The sequence below is a fragment of the Lepeophtheirus salmonis genome, chromosome 10, assembly GCF_016086655.4.
Source record: "Lepeophtheirus salmonis chromosome 10, UVic_Lsal_1.4, whole genome shotgun sequence".
In the NCBI taxonomy this organism is placed as follows: Eukaryota; Metazoa; Arthropoda; class Copepoda; order Siphonostomatoida; family Caligidae; genus Lepeophtheirus; species Lepeophtheirus salmonis.
In genome coordinates this window covers 12,819,714-12,840,093 of record NC_052140.2, presented here as the reverse complement: position 1 = coordinate 12,840,093, position 20,380 = coordinate 12,819,714, and the positions used below count along the sequence as shown (strand labels likewise).

General features: G+C 38.1%; 2 protein-coding genes across 2 annotated transcripts; one reads left to right on the top strand and one right to left on the bottom strand.

Moving 5' to 3' along the window:
* Nucleotides 1-1,822: 1,822 nt before the first annotated feature.
* On the bottom strand, nucleotides 1,823-16,225 carry Dhc64C (dynein heavy chain, cytoplasmic). Its single transcript, XM_040720192.2, has 3 exons — nucleotides 8,437-16,225; nucleotides 8,216-8,375; nucleotides 1,823-8,073 (listed from the first exon to the last, which is right to left on the bottom strand). Exons 1-3 carry the CDS (start codon nucleotides 15,961-15,963, stop codon nucleotides 1,907-1,909), a joined length of 13,854 nt encoding a protein of 4,617 aa, XP_040576126.1. The 5' UTR covers nucleotides 15,964-16,225; the 3' UTR covers nucleotides 1,823-1,906.
* On the top strand, nucleotides 16,140-18,574 carry Rad17 (Rad17 checkpoint clamp loader component). Its single transcript, XM_040720193.2, has 2 exons — nucleotides 16,140-16,338; nucleotides 16,403-18,574. The coding sequence occupies exon 2, from the start codon at nucleotides 16,831-16,833 to the stop codon at nucleotides 18,466-18,468; it is 1,638 nt and encodes a 545-aa protein (XP_040576127.1). The 5' UTR covers nucleotides 16,140-16,338; nucleotides 16,403-16,830; the 3' UTR covers nucleotides 18,469-18,574.
* Nucleotides 18,575-20,380: the final 1,806 nt, after the last annotated feature.

Sequence of the window (20,380 nt, the reverse complement as noted above, 5' to 3'; positions counted from 1 at the left end):
AGCATACTCACACGTAGTTACTCAATACTTAAATGTTATCTTCTCAAGAATAAAAGAATAATGATAACAGCTTGAGGAAATAAAAAATATTGTTCAGGTTGCCAACAACAACAAAAGTCGCAACCTAAAAATGTTTCAAATTTACAATCCTAAATAGGTCTTCTTTTTTTTTTTTTTTTTTTACAAGATATTTTAGGGGCCTAAACTACCTATATAACCTAAGCTGTGTATTTAACTTTTTTTAATAATTTTTTCCTTTTTAGAATAAATATCTTAATTTTTATTTATTTACAAATCATTGATATATGTAGTCAAGAGGGCTCGCATCAGAGCTGTGGAGGGGGCAAAAGTGTCTATAAGAACTCAAAATACTCAATCAAAAGAGTTTTGAAACGAAGGAGATGTAGAATAGTGATGTGCACCTAACACTTTCTTTAGTTTGACTAATATAGAAAATTTGACAGAACCTCATAATACTTAATTATTTCATGACCTACATAGAATACATATTAATTCAATGTATATACTTAATTGAAATTTAGAAGTTTATTTTATGAAATGGTCCATAAACATTTGAACTCATTATGAAATTACCTTCGAAGTTAGTTATTTAGTGTAACGTTAAGTAAAGTTTTTAAAGACACAAAAATTTCAACGTCGCTTTAATGTCTGTTTACACGACGTAAGAGGCTATTAGCTCTTTTGGATCAACAAATATACAAGAAAAAATAGCCTCCGGTAAAAAGAGATTTAAGTGACGTTGAAAATTTTGGTCTGAGACGAATATCTATATATCAGAATTATGTGTTGAAATTTGGCACACTTAATTTACTCATGAATTAGAGCTTGAGTGTCGAAAATCATCTCAATTTGAGAGGTTCGGGTGACATTCCCTCGTTGATTTGACATGGAATGCCCCTATAATCACATACAGGTGTGTTGCTTGCTTTCATGATTTGGGAAGGGGCCTTAGCCCCGAATATTATCAACGCCGCTATATAATTACTTAAATAAATAGATTTATTATATATATATATAGAAGAAAAAAGACGAAGGATATCTAGATGGATATAGAGGAAGAAAAGGAAAGAAACAGAGAGAATGGAATAATTAGTAGACATTAACTAAGTATTAATGTCAAGATTTATTAAAAGTGTAGCTATACATTGCCTCATACCATATATAAATAGAAGGATAAGGTTTTATTTGGCTCAAAAACGGATTTTAATGACCTCAGAAGATTTAATAAATATTATAGGCACATCTTCAGTTATTTTTTACATCTACTTGCTAAATTTCAGAGTGATTTGTTCGACCATTTTGGATTATATGTGTGATAACCAAAAAAGACTTGAAATATATATAAGATATGGTATTTTTCTTTTATTGGGGGAGGGGGCTTCAGAAACTTTAAGGGTGGCCACCACCTCCCAATAAGGGGGCTAGCAACGCCACCGTTCAAATATAATCATAGGATTAGGCATTTAAAAATTAATTTATACCAAAGAGAGGCGACAATGCTTACTTCAAAGGGTGAAGTTAACACCACTATGACCTAGTAAATAATTAACAAAAAAGAAGAAACAGAGCATAATACAACCGTTTTTTCTTTTTTAATTTATAAACTGTGTTTTTTCCTTACAAAAGTGTTAACTCTATGTATTATGAACAAAATTTCATGACATTCTAACAGAAAACAGAAAATATATCGATAAGAGTAAACTATAATTGGAACTTTTTTTTTTCTAATGAATGAAAATATATACGGCACCCAAATTTTCCGTAAATTTGAGCAATTACGAGAATTAAAACAGCATAATAATTATGACTATTCTATACATATATTTTAATTCAAGATATACATACATTTAAATACATTATACATTTAGGGGTTAAAAATATGCATTTAGTTTAGATTGTTGCTTGCAATAAGTGCGACACCCCTTTCGAAGAAAGTGTGCTTTTCTTGACCTGGAGCAATGGAGAAGTCCGCCGTGAATAGAATATCAGATCTTGTGGCGTTGAGATAAACTGGAAGAGTAATACGATTGACCGTTGCTTCTTTATCTTGTTGTCGCAGCCATCGAAGACGAGTGATGTGAAGATCCGTCACAATGATGGAACTTATTTTTAATTTATTACCATAGCAAGTTGCTCCTTGAAGTTTTAATTTTTCTAATCCGAAGGAGAAATCATCAAGAGAGGGTGTATCCCCTTCATCTCCAATTAATATATCCAAGTAGAGTTCTTCAAGAGACCATGAATTGGCTTGAGAAACGTATTGCCGAGTTGCAGTAATATAGGCCTCTGGATTAAATAATCCACCCAACCAAACGGTCACGGATTTCAATGCACTTGCTGTTCGTTCTACGACCGTTTTTGAGACCATTCGTAGTTGCTGAATCCTTTGACTGAAATCCTTGATCCAGTCGATAACTGTTGCATTCAAAGGAATCTTGTACTGTTTCCAAGATTTCGGAATCATTCCTCGAGTCAAGTCAGAAATTATACTACGGTGATAATTGGTTTGTTTCTTCTTATTTTCGGTTATGTCCACGACATCACTCAGATCCGTACGAACTATTCCTAGTATCTTACAACCAGTGTTCACCTCTCTTTCAAAGAAACGGTAGAGAGGATCTTTAATATTGTCCGCAGTCCTACGAAGAGGAGTTAAATCTTCAGGAAGGAGACTTAACCACGTTGATGCCGACTCATGAAGAGTTCTCATCCAAGCAGGTCTCTTCGAATCTTTGGTTTCATCAATATGTTCATCGAATCGATCATCAAGTTCGTCATCATCATCATCTATCTGCTGCATCTTCAATAATTTCTTAATGGTATCATGTCCTTTACTTGTCAGCAGTACTGTTTCAGCATTATTCGGGAGTCCTAACCATTCAGGAGATTGTCTGTCAGCCAATTGTTCAACCCATGATAAAAATTGATCTCGACGAATACCTTCTGGCATGACTATATTTTCGTTCTCACTTCCCTTGATCAAAACAAACTCAGGCTCAAAACTCTTCACAGAGAATAGTTCATCCAGGAATGTTGATAGTAATCGCTGATCAAATTCATTGTCAATTTTTCCACCATAAATACATTGTGAGAGTAGAGTTCTCATTGCTTTCCATGGTACCTTCTCTGGGGGAAGATTGGTTCTTCCCATTGATGTTGTATCAATCCATGTATCCAACATGTCACAAGCAACACGCAAGTCAGATTCATTGAACTCATAGGTCTTTGACCAGCCAAGAGGCGCATATCTTAAACGCTCTTGAACTATAGCGTGGAACCAAGCCAAAGTAAAATATAATCGAGCTCTTTCATTAGGAGGTTTCATCATCCGTGAAGCCGGAATCGTAGCGAAAGTTCTTAGTAGATTCGCTCTAATACCAGGAGGAGGTTCGAACGTGAATATTCTACTCGCTCTCAAAAGATTCACTGGGATTTTAGGATTAATTTCACAAGTTAAAAATAGCCTAAATGTAGGATGTGGTTGCAATGAGTGAAGTTTCTTCTCCAGGGTAACCAACCATGCAGGGGCCAAATGTACATTTTTCAGCATGACCCAACGACCACTTTTAACCGCAGTGTTAATTGCTTTCTCAGCTTGATTAAATCCTTCTTCAGATCCTATAGCAATGCTTGTCATTCCCTTGCTCAATTCAGCAGCTAAATCATCTACCCTTTCTGAAGCATCATACCCCAGAACTGAGCACATGAGAATTGGAGTACTAGCTTTTACTTGACTCTCCACAACAGATGATAAGTCGATTTCTTTTTCACCAGCATGAGTAAACTTTTCTCCAAGAACTATGCCCACGAATTGATTAGCAGCAGCAATAAATCTATCGGGTCGAAGAGCTTGAATTGAGAGAAGAGAATACATAGACTTGATGGCAGGAGCAACACTATCAGAACTTTCCCACATCTTAGGAACGTTTTGTTCGGCATTAGATGAAACTAACCAATTTTGAACTTCCGCATCATCCAATTTGTTAAGCATAGACTTAAAAGGAGTAAATCTGGTCATTAACGCTCTTACAGCTTGAGATTGATCTTCAGTGAGGGATTGAATCTTTTCTTTGGCAGAAACCGCTTCTTTACCTCTAAGGAGGAAATAGAACTCATTTTCCAAAGAATTTTCGCTACTCAGGCCTCTCAAGTAAATGCGACAGAGTAAAATGGCAAAAACAATACGATCGTCATAGAGCATTCCCCTTGCAACACGGAGAAAGCATGACTCAAATAATTGAGATGTGATGATTGATAACCGTTGGGAATAATCTGTGACACTATTCAAGGCAGGGTTGTTCACCAGAACATTGTGGAATATGTCGAGAAAGAACTGTAGACTATACTGATAGAGGAAGTGAATTTGATGCAGATTGTCAATTGTGAAATAAATACTGCTGCATGCTGATGCAAGAGCCGTATATTGTTGACTTGTCGTTTCGATTTGCTTCATGACTTCTTCAGTGTCATTGGCCTTCATACTCACTTCTGCTGCTTCTTGTTTCAACTTTTCAAGAGTAGAAATGACAGTGTTGTCGTCAAGAATACGACCTTTAGCTTCATTCAAACATTGTAATAGCTCTTTTTCCAAGTGCCGTAGACGCAGTTGAAATTCTCCTTGGAGCTTCAATAGATCAGATCTCTTCTGATCAATATCCGGACGTTCAGTCTTAAGAACTTGATTAAGACATTGCATTTGCAATGATGATCTTGTAACAGTAAAATTAACGAAAGTAACCCTTGAGCAAATATCTGGGGGAAATTCAACTGTGGGATCTCTCGTTGATAAGAATATAGTAAATGTGGGAGACAGATCGATATCTTGATCACCCAGAGTAATGAGTACTCTTCCACCTGTACGACGTAATTCTCTATTGAGCACAGGATTTAAAATAGGATCATAGTTTTCAACATCTTGCACCAATAGAGGATTTCCAAAACGAAGAGCAGACTCAAGATTTTTCCGGAATGAATCATCCAAAAAGCTAGTTTTAGTGATTTTACGATCTTTATATTCATTAAGAATGAATTCAGTGGCCTGGCCTGAGGGATCTATAATCAGCGGATAGCGGTTGAAACGTTTCAACATGATGGCATTTTCAGTACAAAGATCATCTGTTGGCAAAGAGTTAGCTTGCCATTTGAGTCTTTCATCAGGATCAGACAAAAATTCTGTTCTTGCAAGATCAATTCTATATGATATGTTGGCTTTTTCCAAATGATGTGCCCAGTTCAAGAAAAGACTCTGACGATGTTGCTGATCAAAATATCCAGCATATGATAAGAAGGCTGAGGACAGGAATACGTCGCCAACCAAAGTAGACATTTGAGATTTAAAATTTTCACTTGTTTCTTGCCAACGATCCTTTTCAATTCCCAAGGATTTTAAGAGGGACATTGAACGATCAACTTTTTCTTGTACATGTTTAAGATCATTTTTGATTGCTTCTGCTTGTGATATAAGTTGAGCATATTCTTCCTTGTAACTATTAATTGATTTCTCCAATTTTGAAATTAAGTCGGTCATTTCATCAGCATGCTTCTGTTTTCCTTCAGCAGCATCCTTGAGGGACTGTAACTCATTTCTCAAAGGCTCAACTCTCTTCAACATGTCAGCATATAACAATTGAGCAATAGCCCACTTCACAAGAGGTCCACAAGCCATGGAAGCTCTATTCACCTTTTCGTAGTTGTAGTCAGGATTTGAAAGATATTTAATTTTCATTTTTTCACGAACATCATCCGTTATGTCATCAGTATTAAAGTTCACAATGGTAGGAATAAAGTTATCCTTCATAGTAACTGATCGTATGCCCTTCCATTCAGTTGTATATTCACCCAAGAGAAGGCAAATGGACTCAAGTGCCAACTTAACAATTGCAGGAGGATTGGACATAGATCTCACCTCAACCAAATGTTGTTTCTTGATGGATTTGACAGCTTGTTGTGCGTCTATAACGGCAGGTTCTACCTTTTCTAAATCAATCATAACTTCACTTGTTTTTTCAGCAATTGCAACTTTCTGTAATTCCAACACTTTTTGTATTTCTTGAGATTGTGACTTTTGCTTTTCGGCCTCCTGCTGATCCTTCACCATCTGCTTAAGTTTGGCATTAGCCGCTTCATTTTTAGTTTGCAGTTCAGCAGACTTTACAGCTAAGGACTTTTGCATTTCTTCAACCTGTTCCACAGTTTCAGCAATTTTGCTTAAACCAACATTTAAGTGAAGTTGTTCTTCTTCCAAGGCGGCACGTTTCTCTCCATATAGTTTCACAAAATGATTGATGAAATCTAAGAAATGCCGAGGTGTTATGGCCATAGTTCTTCCTCCTCTCTTAGCAACCTTTTGATTGGTAGCATGAAGGGTTTGATGTATATAAACCATAGCATTATTAACGGCCGTTCGGTGTGAACTTGTTACATCTTCCACATCCAAGACAGCAATAGGGAATTGATTTGGTGCTACCCAATTTGATTTCTCTAGATCAATCTTGAGCGTGAATTCTTTTCCAACTTGATAGAGAGCTGTGTTGGACCAATCTCCGAACCAATTCAATACGCAACGATTGAATAAAGCTGGAGAAGTTGAAGCTCTATCTTTCAAACCGTCAGATGAAGGATTCATTGTAAAAACGACATGAAGATTACGCATGACTTGTTGAGTAAACCATTTGTACAATTCTTCATTAGAGTCCAACATTAGACCTTGACGCTGAGCTCCTTCCTTGCATTGAGTCATTAAAGTAGTATGTTCATCACCCTCAAAAAGACCAGGAACTTCTCCATTAGCCAAAAGAGTGTTCATTCTTTCTAGGAAGCCTGATTCCATTACGTTGGATTCATCCAAAATAAAACAAATCTTTTCATCCTTGCAACCAGATCGCCTTAACACATTTCTCAAGTCTTCATCAAAGTCTTCAGCAGAATATTTGTTATGAACTTTAATTTGGAAAACAGTTAAGCCATTCATCCAAGCAACAAATCTTGACAATGTTGTTTTACCAGAGCCAGACATACCTATGAGTAGGAGATGACCTTGAGGTTGTCTAAAAATACGATCAATTCTGAGAACATGATCTAGAACCTCATTGAATAGTACAAGATGGACGTCCAATTCTTCTTCATAAAATACTTTGAGTCTAGCCTTAACGTAGTGGCGAAGTTCTTCTTGTTCCACAGGGATGTAATTTTTACTCATCCAGTTGGAATACAATATTGGGCGAACAAGAGCTTCTTCCTTATTAATATTGGGGAAATGTTTTAAAGCAACTTCGTCAACATAAGCGCCTGTCCACTTTCGTTCCTCATCATTGACCAATCGATCATGGAACAAACGAAGGGCTTCGTGAGCAAATAAACGCACAAGACCTTCAACTGAAAGGGTTTCCAAGGGTCTAATGGCCTCACAGATACCTCTAACCCAGCGAGTCATCTCACGAGGTGAATAAATATAATGTGGCTGCATATCCTGTGTAAATTTTTCTTGAGATGTAAGATAAAACTCAACCATAGCATTGGTTAGAGGTTCAGCGTATGTTCTTAGTGTTGGTATGAGGCGAAGCATTGCTCTTGTGAATGTACCATAAATTTGCTTCAATGAAGTTTCACCAGGGTAGTCAACGTATACAACAGGCACATGCCGCAAGAACCGATGTGCCAATGGTTTTCTACCGGGATCTGTGGGTGGATTACAAGCCCCTACAAATTGAATCCTCTCTAGAGTGACCCATGCTTGATCAGAATTTCTGTAAAATCCGTTATGCTCAATAAGCTGACGCAAGAAACTAATAACTCTTTGAGTTCCATAAGAATCCATATCAGGCAAATTAATTTCATCGCAAAACATGATCAGCCATTTTCCAAGTTGAGTTGGAGTTAAAATAACACCATTTGGTGTTTTTCGATATTCACAATAATGATCTAATGTCTTCAAAAGTAATTCTGGGGAAGTAGCAGATGAAAAATTTAAACCAACAACTTCCATGTCGGGTAAGGCCCTTAAGGCCGAGAATAGAGTCATAGTTTTTCCAGAACCAGGTGGACCACAAAGAACTAAATGAGAAAAAAACAATGAATTAGAAAAATAATTATTGATGCTATATTATATATTTTTTTTTTTAAATAGAGAAAAGGTTGAATAAGAAGAGGTATTTTTAAATTTTGAGGTTTTTTTTTAATTGAAAAATGTTATTACCGATGGGTTTGTGATCAGCAAGCCAAGTATTAAGAAGTTCTTCATGCCTCACTGTATCCAAAGTGGGAACCACAACATCAGGAGATGCAACTTTATGAGTTTCTACTTCAATTTGAGGCACCTTGGAAGCCCAGGGCACCCATTCTCCACTTATATTTACCTATAAAATATAATAACAATGATAACATATTCATAGTACGAATATTGAAGAAACCCCTTACATCAAAATCAATTATTGGAGAAGAAGCATTTGGAGGCAATGGAACAGTGGTTGCCGAGCGAATGAATTCACAGAATTCAATCCTGACTTTGAGTTTAGAATCACCAGTAAAACTCCAAATGAGAGAGTAAATTAGACTTTTGGGGATATAGCGCTCAAGTTGGTCAGACTGCATTGGGAAATCAACATGTGAATGATTGTAGTGTAAAACATTTCTAACAGATTGATTGAGCATAGAAAACAAGGAGGAAAGTGCTCTTAGGCGAGTGAAGTCCATAATATGCTCTTGGCTCGCAGCGTATTCCAAACATTTTTTCACCAATCCATCAGAAGAAAACATGGATGAAAGTATGTTTGCTACGTCCCGTTGCACTTGCATAGTTGGAGAAATATAATCATTACCTTCGGAAGCGTTGGATTTACCGATTGGTCCTCCTATTAATCGAAAGTCGTCATCTCCCTCATCTAGTGGAATACTTTTAAGTTTATTGAAATAATATTGGAATATCATTTCAGTTGATAAAACATCTTCTGAGAACCAGACCATCCCACATCTGGAAACAGTAGCTAAAGTAGCGTACTTCAGATCAGACACTTCAAACATAATACGGACATTAGGAGGTAGGGATAAACGCTCTCCATTTGGTAGAGTGAGAAGACGATTATCATCTAGTACAGAGTTAAGATTCTCAACCCATTCTGGATCCACATCACCATCAAATATAATCCATTGGCGTTTGCTTATTTCTCCTCTGACATTATCAATTATTTTTCTTAATATATGAGTGAAAAGACCGTCTCTCCATTCCCTCGTATTAGGATCTAAGATACCGTATAGATCCTCCTTACTTAATGCTTTGGGATCAATGATATGGGCGACACCCTCAACTCCTTCCATTTGTTGTAGAGCTCGTAGTAAAACTTTCCATGCAGATGTTTTACCTGACCCAGATGGGCCAACCATCATCAAACCATGATTTAAATTAGTAATTTGATACAATTGTAGGATTTTATCCAACCAGGCATGTCCTTCTTCATCCTCCTCCTCATTACATACCAAAAACTCTTCTTTACACACTTTTTTGATTTCAGATTTGAGTTTATCCATTTGAGATGGAGTGTAATTCACACCAGGGAATACATCAGAGAGTAATGAGAACAGTAGTGGAATATCCTCAGCTACCAATTTGGGTACCATAGTTTCACAAATAGATTGAATTAAAATTTCTTGCTCGGGCAAATTTTCAGCAATCTTTCCTTCCTCAATTAAATTCTCTCCCCGACTTTTCATTTCCTCTTTGATTGATTGAATCCGATCTCTTTTAACATTGCCAGCACTCACAAGAACAGATTTAAGTGCTCTTAGACCAAAGTCGTAGTGACTCTGAGAAGACAATTGTTCAGCACATAAATTAAAGAAAGGAACGATTTTCTTAGATAGTTTTTCAGCAGTCCGGAAGCCTTGAGAAAACAACATGACTTCGGCAATCAGGGTTTCGTCAGGCCGCGTCATTGCCAAACTTCTGAATAATTTTTTCAAATTGTCAGGCAAATTAGATCTTCCAGCGTAGCCAGGATTCATAGTGATGAATATAGCCATATCTCGATTTACTCTGACTTGTTTACCAATTAGTTCAACAGATAAAGCTTTCGAGCTACCATCAGAAGCTTGAGATTTGAGACACTCCTGAATCGTTTGTATTTGTTGTGAAACCGCAGAGAGCATTCTTTCTTCAAGACGATTGAATTCATCAAAACATCCCCAAGCTCCGACTTGGCATAAACCAACAAATATTCTTCCCATTGCTTGGAAATCGAAGGTTTCGTCACAATTAAATACTAAAACGAATCGTCCAAGCTGATTTCCCAATGCCTTAACAGTTTCAGTCTTTCCGGTACCTGCAGGTCCGAATGGAGAACCCCCTAAACTAGCCTCTAAGGCTTGAGTCATGGTCAAGTAGCACCTATCCGTCAAGGGTGTAGTAACAAGGCGATCTTGAACGCCCAAATATTCAAAACCATACAAGAATTTTGCATTGGCGATATTTATGGATAATTGCTGAAGAACATCAGTCTGTTTAGGATCATGATAAAATCTCATCTGCGATAGCCAATCAAAAGACTTATTTGATTGAACTTTATTAGCAATTAAGTTTCGAGTTATGGAACGACGATGAACATATTCATAGATTAAATGTTCAAGTTTCTTTCTACGAAGGGGTGGTTGTTCTTGAAGTACAAGATCTGCGAGAACAGTTAGCATATTCTCTACTCTAGTAAGAACATTTTTCAGCCCTCCAGAATTTAAAGAGGATTCAACATCCTCTGACCAATTAATTTGTGCTGCTAAGGCAACAATTTGAGCTTGATAACTATCACACCAACCGAGGAATTCATTTTTCTCCAGTTCAGTGTCTTGAAAGGATTTTTTGGCAGTCACAACAGCCTTCGAAAGGTTGGTCGCCAATGTGATTCGCATTTGCTTTTCAATTTCAGATAGCCACTCATTGATTCTGGGAAATTCCTTTGTCGACACTTCTTTTTCGAAAATAACTTCTTCCGCTTCTTTAGAAGCAATACCCTTGATGATATTGCCTTCTTCATTCAATATGACACTCGTTACACCCGCAAACATTTTTTTGAAGTGCTTCTGAAGTCTTTGAATATTCTTGGAATTACCAATAATTTCCAATAAATCCTCATCTCCAACGAAATAAAATCTAGGAAATGAAGCTCTTTCTCTTTCCAAGTATTCACCCAAAGCCTTTTGAATCTTAGCAAGAAGCTCTGCTAATCTCTCTAATGATCTTTGAACGCCTGGTATATTTAGAACATCCATAACCATAGGCGACTTGGATACTTTTTTCATTAGAGTTAAAAACTCTGTACTGATACTCATAAATCTGGATGTTTCGACAGGTAAAAGAGCCTTGATGTCTGCACTCCCAGAAAATATACCCTCCAGATACACCCATCTTCGTTGAACATCAATCCAAACGTCAAATAGGGCAGAGATTCTATTTAGCTTATCTTCCCAGGTGTTTGCCTCTTCTTCAAATACTCGATAGTATGGAGAAAGCTTCATTGCAGCAACTTGATTGATATTTTCTTTGACTTTATTGAATAAATCATCCCAACCACGAATGAGACGGCATTTATTTTGATAATTCACCATCTCTAGCTCATAGGATTGCCAAGTTTCTTTCACTTGCTTCAAAAATTCTTCAAGCGCCATTTCACCTTGAGCAACTAAAATAACATCTTTGATAATATTTTCATTCTTCTGAAGATCAACATCCCAAACTTGGCCCAAGGTGAGATCAGATAACACCCAATTCACCCTCAATTGCCGACATAATGTCTTCCAATGACGCTCCTTCAAGGCATCAGACTTCAATTCTACAACCATCATGTTCACTTTAGCATAGTTTTGCAACATCTTCCGAACAAATTCATAACTTGCGTACTGACGAAGTCTAGCAGGGAGTTCCTTCAGTTTCGTTAAGAGTCCATCAATTTCTTGCCTCAGTTTTCGTGGTTGAACGGATAACCATGTTTTCTCCTTCATTTCATCAATCTTTTCCCAGATCTTTGAAAGTTCAGACCAAACCCCCTTCAGGTCCAATAATTCTTCCCATCCGACAACCATTCTATCATCAGTAGCAATATTGCCACCATTCTCAGATAATTCCAATGCTTCCTTTGCTTTGGCAACGTTATCTCTTTCTTCCTTTAGACGGACATACTTTGTCTCATAGATTGATAGTTTCTTCAAGGCCTCGTCTGGACGTAGGTGACCATCAACAGGTTTTCCTTTTTCCCAATCTCCTAGATAGTCCACGGTTCTACTCTCCACTGCTTTATCTTCAGACACAATTTTCATTTGCAAACTGGATACCTGACTCTGAATGGATGTGTCTTTCCTTCTTATTATTTCATTAAAGGCGGACCATTCCCCATCGATATTATCCACGTGAAGCCAATTCAAAGGGAATTGAAATCTTTGCCTTTCCAATATTCTTTGGCATTCTCGATACATGTCCACTTGCTTTTCCCATCCTCTCATTTTCTTCTTCAGTCCTTGTACATAAGTAATGAAATTAACAGCGTCAGATGTACTCGCCGCTTCTATAGTTTGTTGTTCAAGTTCAACACGGGATTTAGAGACTGTACTATGGAAACCAGACATTTCATTCCCTAGCATTGAACCAAATTTGCTCAAAGCATCCTTGTGCCAAGAGTCATACTTGAGAGATACTTTCGTTTGAACCTTTGCATAATCCACAATGATGGGACCAAATTCTTTTTTGACGTCGCTTGTGTCAAAGGTAGCTCTGGATTTTTTTATGTCGCTCAGAAGTTGCATCCAATTTCCCACATCATCACCAAATTTTTTGGTCAAACTGTCAGGCTGAAGATCCCAAAGTGCTTGATAGCGGAACCATTCCTGTACGTAGTCTTCAACTGCAGTAATTGTGTCATCAACAGCTTGATATGCACATTCTAAAAATTTACTTCCACTGGGGAGCTTAGTGAGAAGATCTCGGTATGTCTGATTGGTTGGTCGATCAAGTCCAACTTGATATCTAGTGGACTGAAGTCGATTTTGACTCGTTACTACTGCTTGCCAAGCAAACAATTGCTGAAGAATGGTATATCGACAATCTTCTATTGAGGGATGGAGATACATTATTTGATTTGTGATACGGATATCATGAAGAAGAGTTTTAATTTGAGGATCCCCTCCGAGTTTGTGAGCAGGGGTAGTAGGAGAATCAGTATCCATAGAATAATCAACTTCATCAACTTTACCCAACAAAGCTTTGGTCCATGCATCAACACCAGCCTGGAGGCGAGAGGCCAACTTATTCTCAACAGACTCATCCAACTTTCCAACCCAAGCATGAAGATTAGAATATTGATGAAGACTCAGATCATCGACAGCCTTCTGAATCTTATTCAAAATGTCGGCAAAGTTCTTTGCTGAATAGGCACATGTTTCTAGGGATCTCACATCGATTTCGATTTCTTCATCAGTCACTAGTAGGTCATCAACCTTCTCTTGAAAGTTCACTACGACATGAGCCAAGTTCTGTACATAGTTATCCAACTTGTATGACTCCCACACCAATGCAATTCCTTCGGCGATATAGTTTTGAACTTCTTTTCGTAGTCCCGCAACCAATAATACGATATTTGGTCGACTATCCAACTTTTCGAGAGTACGTTCGTAAGTTCTCAAACTTTCAATCAATGCAATCGCAAAGGGATAGAGTTGATTGGCTTGAAGAGCTTTATTTATAAGTGCCAAAGGCACTCTGAAATTCATATTTTTCAAATTCCTCACTTCCTTGGCAAGTTGTATAATTTCAGGTAAGAAGTTCACCTTCAATTTCAAATTGCTATTCCGACCAGCACGTGCTCGTACATTATCAATGGCAAAAATTCTACCAGACACTCCAAGATTTCTATTCTGAACTTTTTTCGCCCATTCATCAAATATCTGTTGGGTATTTAGTTTCAATCTGAAGCTATCTCCATCAGCTTTCAGCTTTTGGCCTTCAACGTGATTTTCCCAACCTTTACCGAGGATATCTTCTACCCTCCTCATATAAGCAGTCAGTTGTCGATCAATTTGTTTGGCCCAAATGATGGATCCTGCAACTGGAGGCAAATCTCTTACTTGAGACATTCGATGAGATTTGCTTAAGTGATTTTGAGCCTTAAACTTCTCATGAAGTGCCTCAATATCGTCCTTTACTCTTTGAATCAATTGAGTTTGGTATTCTCTAATAGCACCACGGATGTGGGGTCTTACAAACAAGGCATTAAATCTTGAAAAAATGCGAAACATTTCATTTGCATTCTTTGCCATTCCAAGCTGATCTCTAAGTCGTGCCGTAATACGAGTCTCTACTCTGTCAATTCTATCTTCATAACGTTTCATAGCAGCTTCCCAGGACTCACTTCCTTCTTTTGAAATATCCAGACCATCCACTTCTTTGACATTCTCATAAGCCAAATTAACTTCTTCAATAGCGGTGGCATCTGCTGCTTCTAAAGCCAAGAGTTCAGGCTTTGGTTCCACAGGCTCATCGGGTTGAGATGACATATAGAGATTTGGTCTCAGTACTCTGACAATTACAGTACGAAGTTGTTCATGATGTCTTCTAAAGCTTCGCATTTGTTCCATTCGACCTTGGAGTCTCTTATGAGAAAAGTTGACTCTCCATACCATTTTCAGATGTTCCTCTCTTTTCTTTTTGACAATGTCACGAAGAAGGCCTTGGAGTTTATCATATTCATCATCCCATGTGATGAATACGTCAAAACAATGATTCATTACTTTTTCGAATTCATCAAATGGGATATACATGAGTCGACGTGTCCCCAAGACTTTGAGAAGTTGACTCGCCATATCACGAGATATAGCTTCCACTAAACGGAGGGCTCTCTGAATAGGATATTTGGTATTACGGATTTTCCTAAGATGGCTAAATATAGCTAATGTGGCTGACCGAATACGATCCAGCTCAGTAGCAGAGAGAAGATCATTGATTGGAAAATCTTTCATGAGAGGGTTGTAGTCATTCACAGTGACGATGGCTTGCTTGAGGCCCGTATCCGTATCAAAGCTCACGGTGGCATGAAATCTTTTCCCGTGTTTTAATATATCAAGAGTAAGAGTCACTTCAAGCGACTCTCTTTTCTCCTGAATACGGAGCAACGCACGCTCCAAATTCAGCCAAAAACTAATTTCTTGAAGAGCTGTTCCAGAAGAGGGATCCCTATCCAACTTTGTGACCTTTTGTATTTCCCTAATCCATTTGGATACCTGATTTTGTAGGGCATTGAGGAAAGAGGAGTCCTCAGCCAGATCTCCAAAGTCCGAGACTTTGGGTTTGTTGGGCATAGTATTTTTGATGATGGAAGCAATGGTGGGGTGAACAGGAAGGCTGATTTCCGGGATATCAATGTTTTGTTGCAGATGGAGAAGTCCCATTTCCAGTTCCGCGATTTTTTTCTCCATGGATGTGGCCATTTTGTCCCCATCTCTATCCGCTTTTCCAGACTCGCGCACAAAGGACTTGAAGTAAGGAGCGACGGCTGAAGAGATGTAGGAGTGAAGGGTCTCATAGGGCGAGCCTTCAGAGAGAGTCAAGATCCGCAGCTGGGAGCCAAGGGGCTTTTCCGCTTCGATCAGAGGATTCCTCTTCACAAGAACCACGGACATGTTGCGCGGGTTCGTGAAGCGCACGTCTGTGGAAAAGCTGTAGGACACGCAGGATTCCTCCTCTCGGTACGTCCGCTCGATCACCACGCATCGAACACTGGGGTCGGAAATGAGTCTCCTCACGGCATCTTCAGAGGACTTCCCTTTCGCACAACTGTCCAGGGCCAGCAAATCCTCCTCCTCCATCACAATGCCCACCACTCTTTGCACATAGGAGACCACCTTCTCCAGCTCCATCAGAGCAGGACCACCATCACCACCTTGGCCCTCAGATTCCTGCTCCATCTCCGTCATTTCCTTTGTCTCCTCTCCACAATTCTCGATTACTTTCCCAAATACAAACACAATTTCACGCCTTTCAAAGTCCAAAAAAACGAATAAAACGCCCTTCCCAAATTAATTCAAAGGATGACTCAACGCAGGTTTCTCGTACTTCGTATCTCATTTGGCCTTTTGTAGGAATGGCCGGCAATCTAAGCTAAAATATGCAGCTGTCACATCCTGCCAAACACTTCTCGCCCGGTTCAAACTAGAGAGTAAGAGTGGAATAAGGGAGAAATGACGTCACTCCTTTAGAACCATCACGCAACTTCGTATTACATCACTTCAAAGAGTTCTCCTTTGCATCAAATCTGGAGTGAAACCAGGCTTAGTCACACGCATGCCCTAGTAGGGGATACTCTTATTTTTCTTCTTAAAATCGAAAAAGCAAAATTCATTTTTTTTATTTCAGTTCAAAAATGTTTTCTTCACGTCTTCATGTGTTTTAACACATGACTTCACAATGACTCCCTAATGTTGGTATTGTACAAACTTAATTAAGTTTGCCCATTTGATTTTTAAACATAAAAAGTAGACTCTCCCTGCACGAGGTTGGGTGACTGAGCCTTGCTCCACTCCAGATATTAGTAGAACTCAATCGTTATTAGAAACCTTCATGATGATGGTGATGTTATGATTCATGAAATCTTCAAGTGGCTCCCCCCGGAAAACAATAACATTAAACTTACAGGACTAAAATAGTTTTATTAAATAAATTAATATCTATTGACTAATTGTCAATTGAGTCCTAGAGAAGTGCATAGAGATAGCCTAGTCCATAGCTACCTAGAGTATTGGCATCCCTTCGCAGTAGGCAGTAGCTCCCATGAAATACCGTCTATGGAGAGAACGGGCTCTTCATCTTCCTGGTTTCAGGGAGACTTTGATCAAGATGACGAATTTCTTCTGTCACTGGACATGGATGCTGCTTCTCCAAGTCCGGCTACTCAAAATAAAGCAAGGCTAACGAAGGGAAGAAAGGATTCTACGGTCTTGGGAGTGGGAATGGCCTTTGGTAAGCGGCGAAAGAAGGAAGAAGACTCCCGGAGTTGGTGCGATCGCTATGCTCCACATTCATCTGCGGATCTTGCTGTTCAACCCAAGAAGGTGCAAGAACTCCGCTCCTGGATCATAAATGCTTGCCAATCCAAGACAAGGAGCGTACTCTTCTTATGTGGGCCAACTGGCTCTGGAAAAACAGCCTGTGTTAGAACTTTGGCCTCTGAACTACAATTAAATCTCCGAGAATGGGAGGAAAAAGAGACTCTGGGCTCAAAAATGGAGACTTTTATCTCTTTTGTGAGACAAGCGAGCAAATACAACTCCCTTCTGGACTCCAATACTACTACTTCTCAACCTAGTCTTGTTTTAATTGAAGAGACCCCTTCTTCCATTCCAAAAGAGGACATTGAAGACACTATCATACAGTTCGGTGGTTTCCATTCCCCTCTTATTCTTCTTCGAAATGAAGAAGTCCGGGATGTGGATCTCTTGGAAAATTTGGAGGCTCACAAAATTTGTTTGAATCCCATTACAAATACCAATATGGTGAAGGCTCTCAAAAAAATTGCGAGCTCTGAAAGTGCTTCAGGTGTGAGATCATTTACTATGCCAGATCAAGCGACGCTACTTTCACTCTCAGAGTCTTGCAAAGGAGATATCCGCGCAGCTATACATTCTTTACAGTTTAAATGTTCTCATATAAATCAAAAATCCGGTGAATTAGTGATAAAAAAGAAGAAGAGGAGTAGAGGAGCCTCTTCGGAAGTAGCCACAATTAAAGATCAAAAACCCAAGAATGATATAAAAAATCCTTCTTTGGATTTATTTCATGCCTTAGGAAAAGTATTATATGCTAAGAGACTTGACGAACTCGAGTCATTTAACGTACCTCATAATTCCCTAAGGCGAAAAGTTCTCAAAAGTAATCCACAAGACATACTCGACTTCTCTCCTTTACCATACGAAGTTTTTTCAACTTTTCTCCATCAAAACTATTTGGATTTCTTTCAGGATATAGAGCAACTCAGTTCTGCAAGTGAGTACCTGAGCTTATCTGACGCATTTTTCCTCTGGGACTTGGATGCCATGTCTAGCAAAGTACAACTTAAAGAATTTGGTGGACAGTTGTGCGTTAGAGGCCTACTCTATCATAATCTCAATACTTCCAAATCCTTTGGAGGTCTAAAAACCTTTTCTAAGCCTGAGATTTATGGAGTAATGAAAAGTGTTCGTTCCAAGGGAGAAAAGGCTCGCTCCCAATTCGCAACTCGATCATTACCATCCAGGGAGCTTTTTACTAACTTCCTACCGCTGTTGTCCAATTTGGCCCCGTCCTCTCGGGAGGCCACGGATGCATTCCTCTTCAATGGATCAAGTCATCGTTTTCAATGCAACGTGATTAATCCGTCTCAAACTATGGACTCTCAGCTCACCCTTGAAGATGAAGAAGATTTTAAAATAGAAGAATTTGATTAAGACGCAATCTCATTCTAACCACATTTAATATATTTCAATAGTCTCGAATGATTGTCAAAACAAGTACATTTTAAGTAAATAAATTCAAATTATTTATTAACAACCATATAATTTCGTAAATGAAATTAAATTAATAGATCACAAGTAAAACAGGGGAAATGCTAAAATAACATGCATTCTATAGGTTTCAAAACAAAGTTTTTTTTTATATTCTTTTCGAATCAGTGATTCAATGTTGAAGCAGAATGATCTTCCTTTACATCCTTCAAACTCAGGTCAAGTGGAAGGGATGGATCATAGATAGGCTGTTCTTTAATATTCTGTGGCTGCAAAGGCACCTTTTTAATAGGGATAAGTACAACAGATGGAGTAATATTTTGTATAGTCCCATTAGGTATTATTTGTTCATTAGTGGATTCTCCAAGCTTTTTCATAAGAAGCTCTGTGTCCTCTTCTAAAGACGAAATGTGAGGTTCCTCAACTTTGGGTTGAATTTTTATATGAATGATGTTTTTTTTCTGACTCTTGGCTGGTGATTTTGGAGATTTAAACTCGTGTTTAACATTAACTGTCGATGTCTTACTTGTTGATTTTGTAGGAGATTCTGTTTCCTTCGCAACAGATTCTGAGGTAGTATTCTCCTTGTTCTTTTTAACACTTCGTAAGCCCCGCTTACTATTACGTCTACGTAAATAAGGTTCCCCCCGGGATATCGCAGCATCCCTTTCAGCCTTTAATTTTACTCTCAAAGCTACTCTTTCTTCATATTCTTTGTGATGGGCGGATTTAAAATGTCGAAATAGGGAAGAATGATGTTTATAACGACTGTGACACAAGCTGCAATCGAATCTTTGTTGTCCTTCTTCTAACGTGACAACAATCATTAGGGATGCCAATGCTGCACTTTCGTTTATTTTGGGATCCAAGTGTTCAATACGCTTTTTCAACATGTTAATTGTCTACTTCCTTAATTAATTTATGTATTATTTATTTAATGTCACTCTGGATAATTATTCCTGACTGACCATGTACCCACTAGAGTAAATCCGAGCTAAGAAAATACGCGTCTTAATCAGTTTTGAATATGTGTTATATTTTTATATATTCTGGATAATCTCATAGTAGTTAGATTCATTATTTCCATAGTTGAAGCCGGGCTATGTCCCATTTTGTAGCTATTAAGATTAATGAAATAATCCATTTGGAAGCATACAACCTGAGTCATATTATAGAAATGTATGACTCAGAAATATGCAAAGCAAATGAATGTAGGGGATTGTATTTTGCATAGGGGTTGTTAGTCTTTACTTTTTATCAACTTTTAGGTCTCTTCTTCTTTTTCCCTTCATTAAAGAAGCTGTTGAAGACTCAACAATAATATGGAGGACACATGGAAGGCAAAACAAGATGGAATGCGCTCATGTGTAATCCGAAAAAAGACCATGGATGATCTCCATGAGGCCAACTACATTGGTGGAGTTGACATTTCGTTCATCAAAGGAAACGATAGAACAGCTGCTGCTGGATATGTCATTTATAGTTTGAATGAATCCAAACTAGTTTATCAAGATACGTATTTACTACTCCTGGAGAATTTTAATTATTCTTTCTATGCCGGCTACATAAATCCTTTTCCACAATTATGATATTAATTTTTCCATTTCAAAAGACATCTTTCATTTGACTCCTTCTTTCTGACGATTTTCTATATTAATTTAGAGATACATAAGATAGTTTTGGAACTGTATTGTACAACCATTTGTATTTCATAATACCTCTGCTATGGTCTACTGCAGTGGTTCCCAAACTATGCAAAAAAATTCAAGAAACTCCAAGCAAAGACGTATTTTTGTTATCTATCTATATGTTGTGTCCAAGTTACAATTTTGTACAAGAAAATTGCATACTTTGC

Coding starts and splice junctions, on each gene's coding strand:
- Dhc64C (XM_040720192.2), bottom strand. CDS start 15,963: ATGACGGAGATGGAGCAGGAATCTGAGGGCCAAGGTGGTGATGGTGGT. Junction 8,376..8,436: donor CTCCAATAATTGATTTTGAT/GTAAGGGGTTTC, acceptor TATATTTTATAG/GTAAATATAAGTGGAGAATG. Junction 8,074..8,215: donor TGCTGATCACAAACCCATCG/GTAATAACATTT, acceptor TTTCTCATTTAG/TTCTTTGTGGTCCACCTGGT.
- Rad17 (XM_040720193.2), top strand. CDS start 16,831: ATGGAGAGAACGGGCTCTTCATCTTCCTGGTTTCAGGGAGACTTTGAT.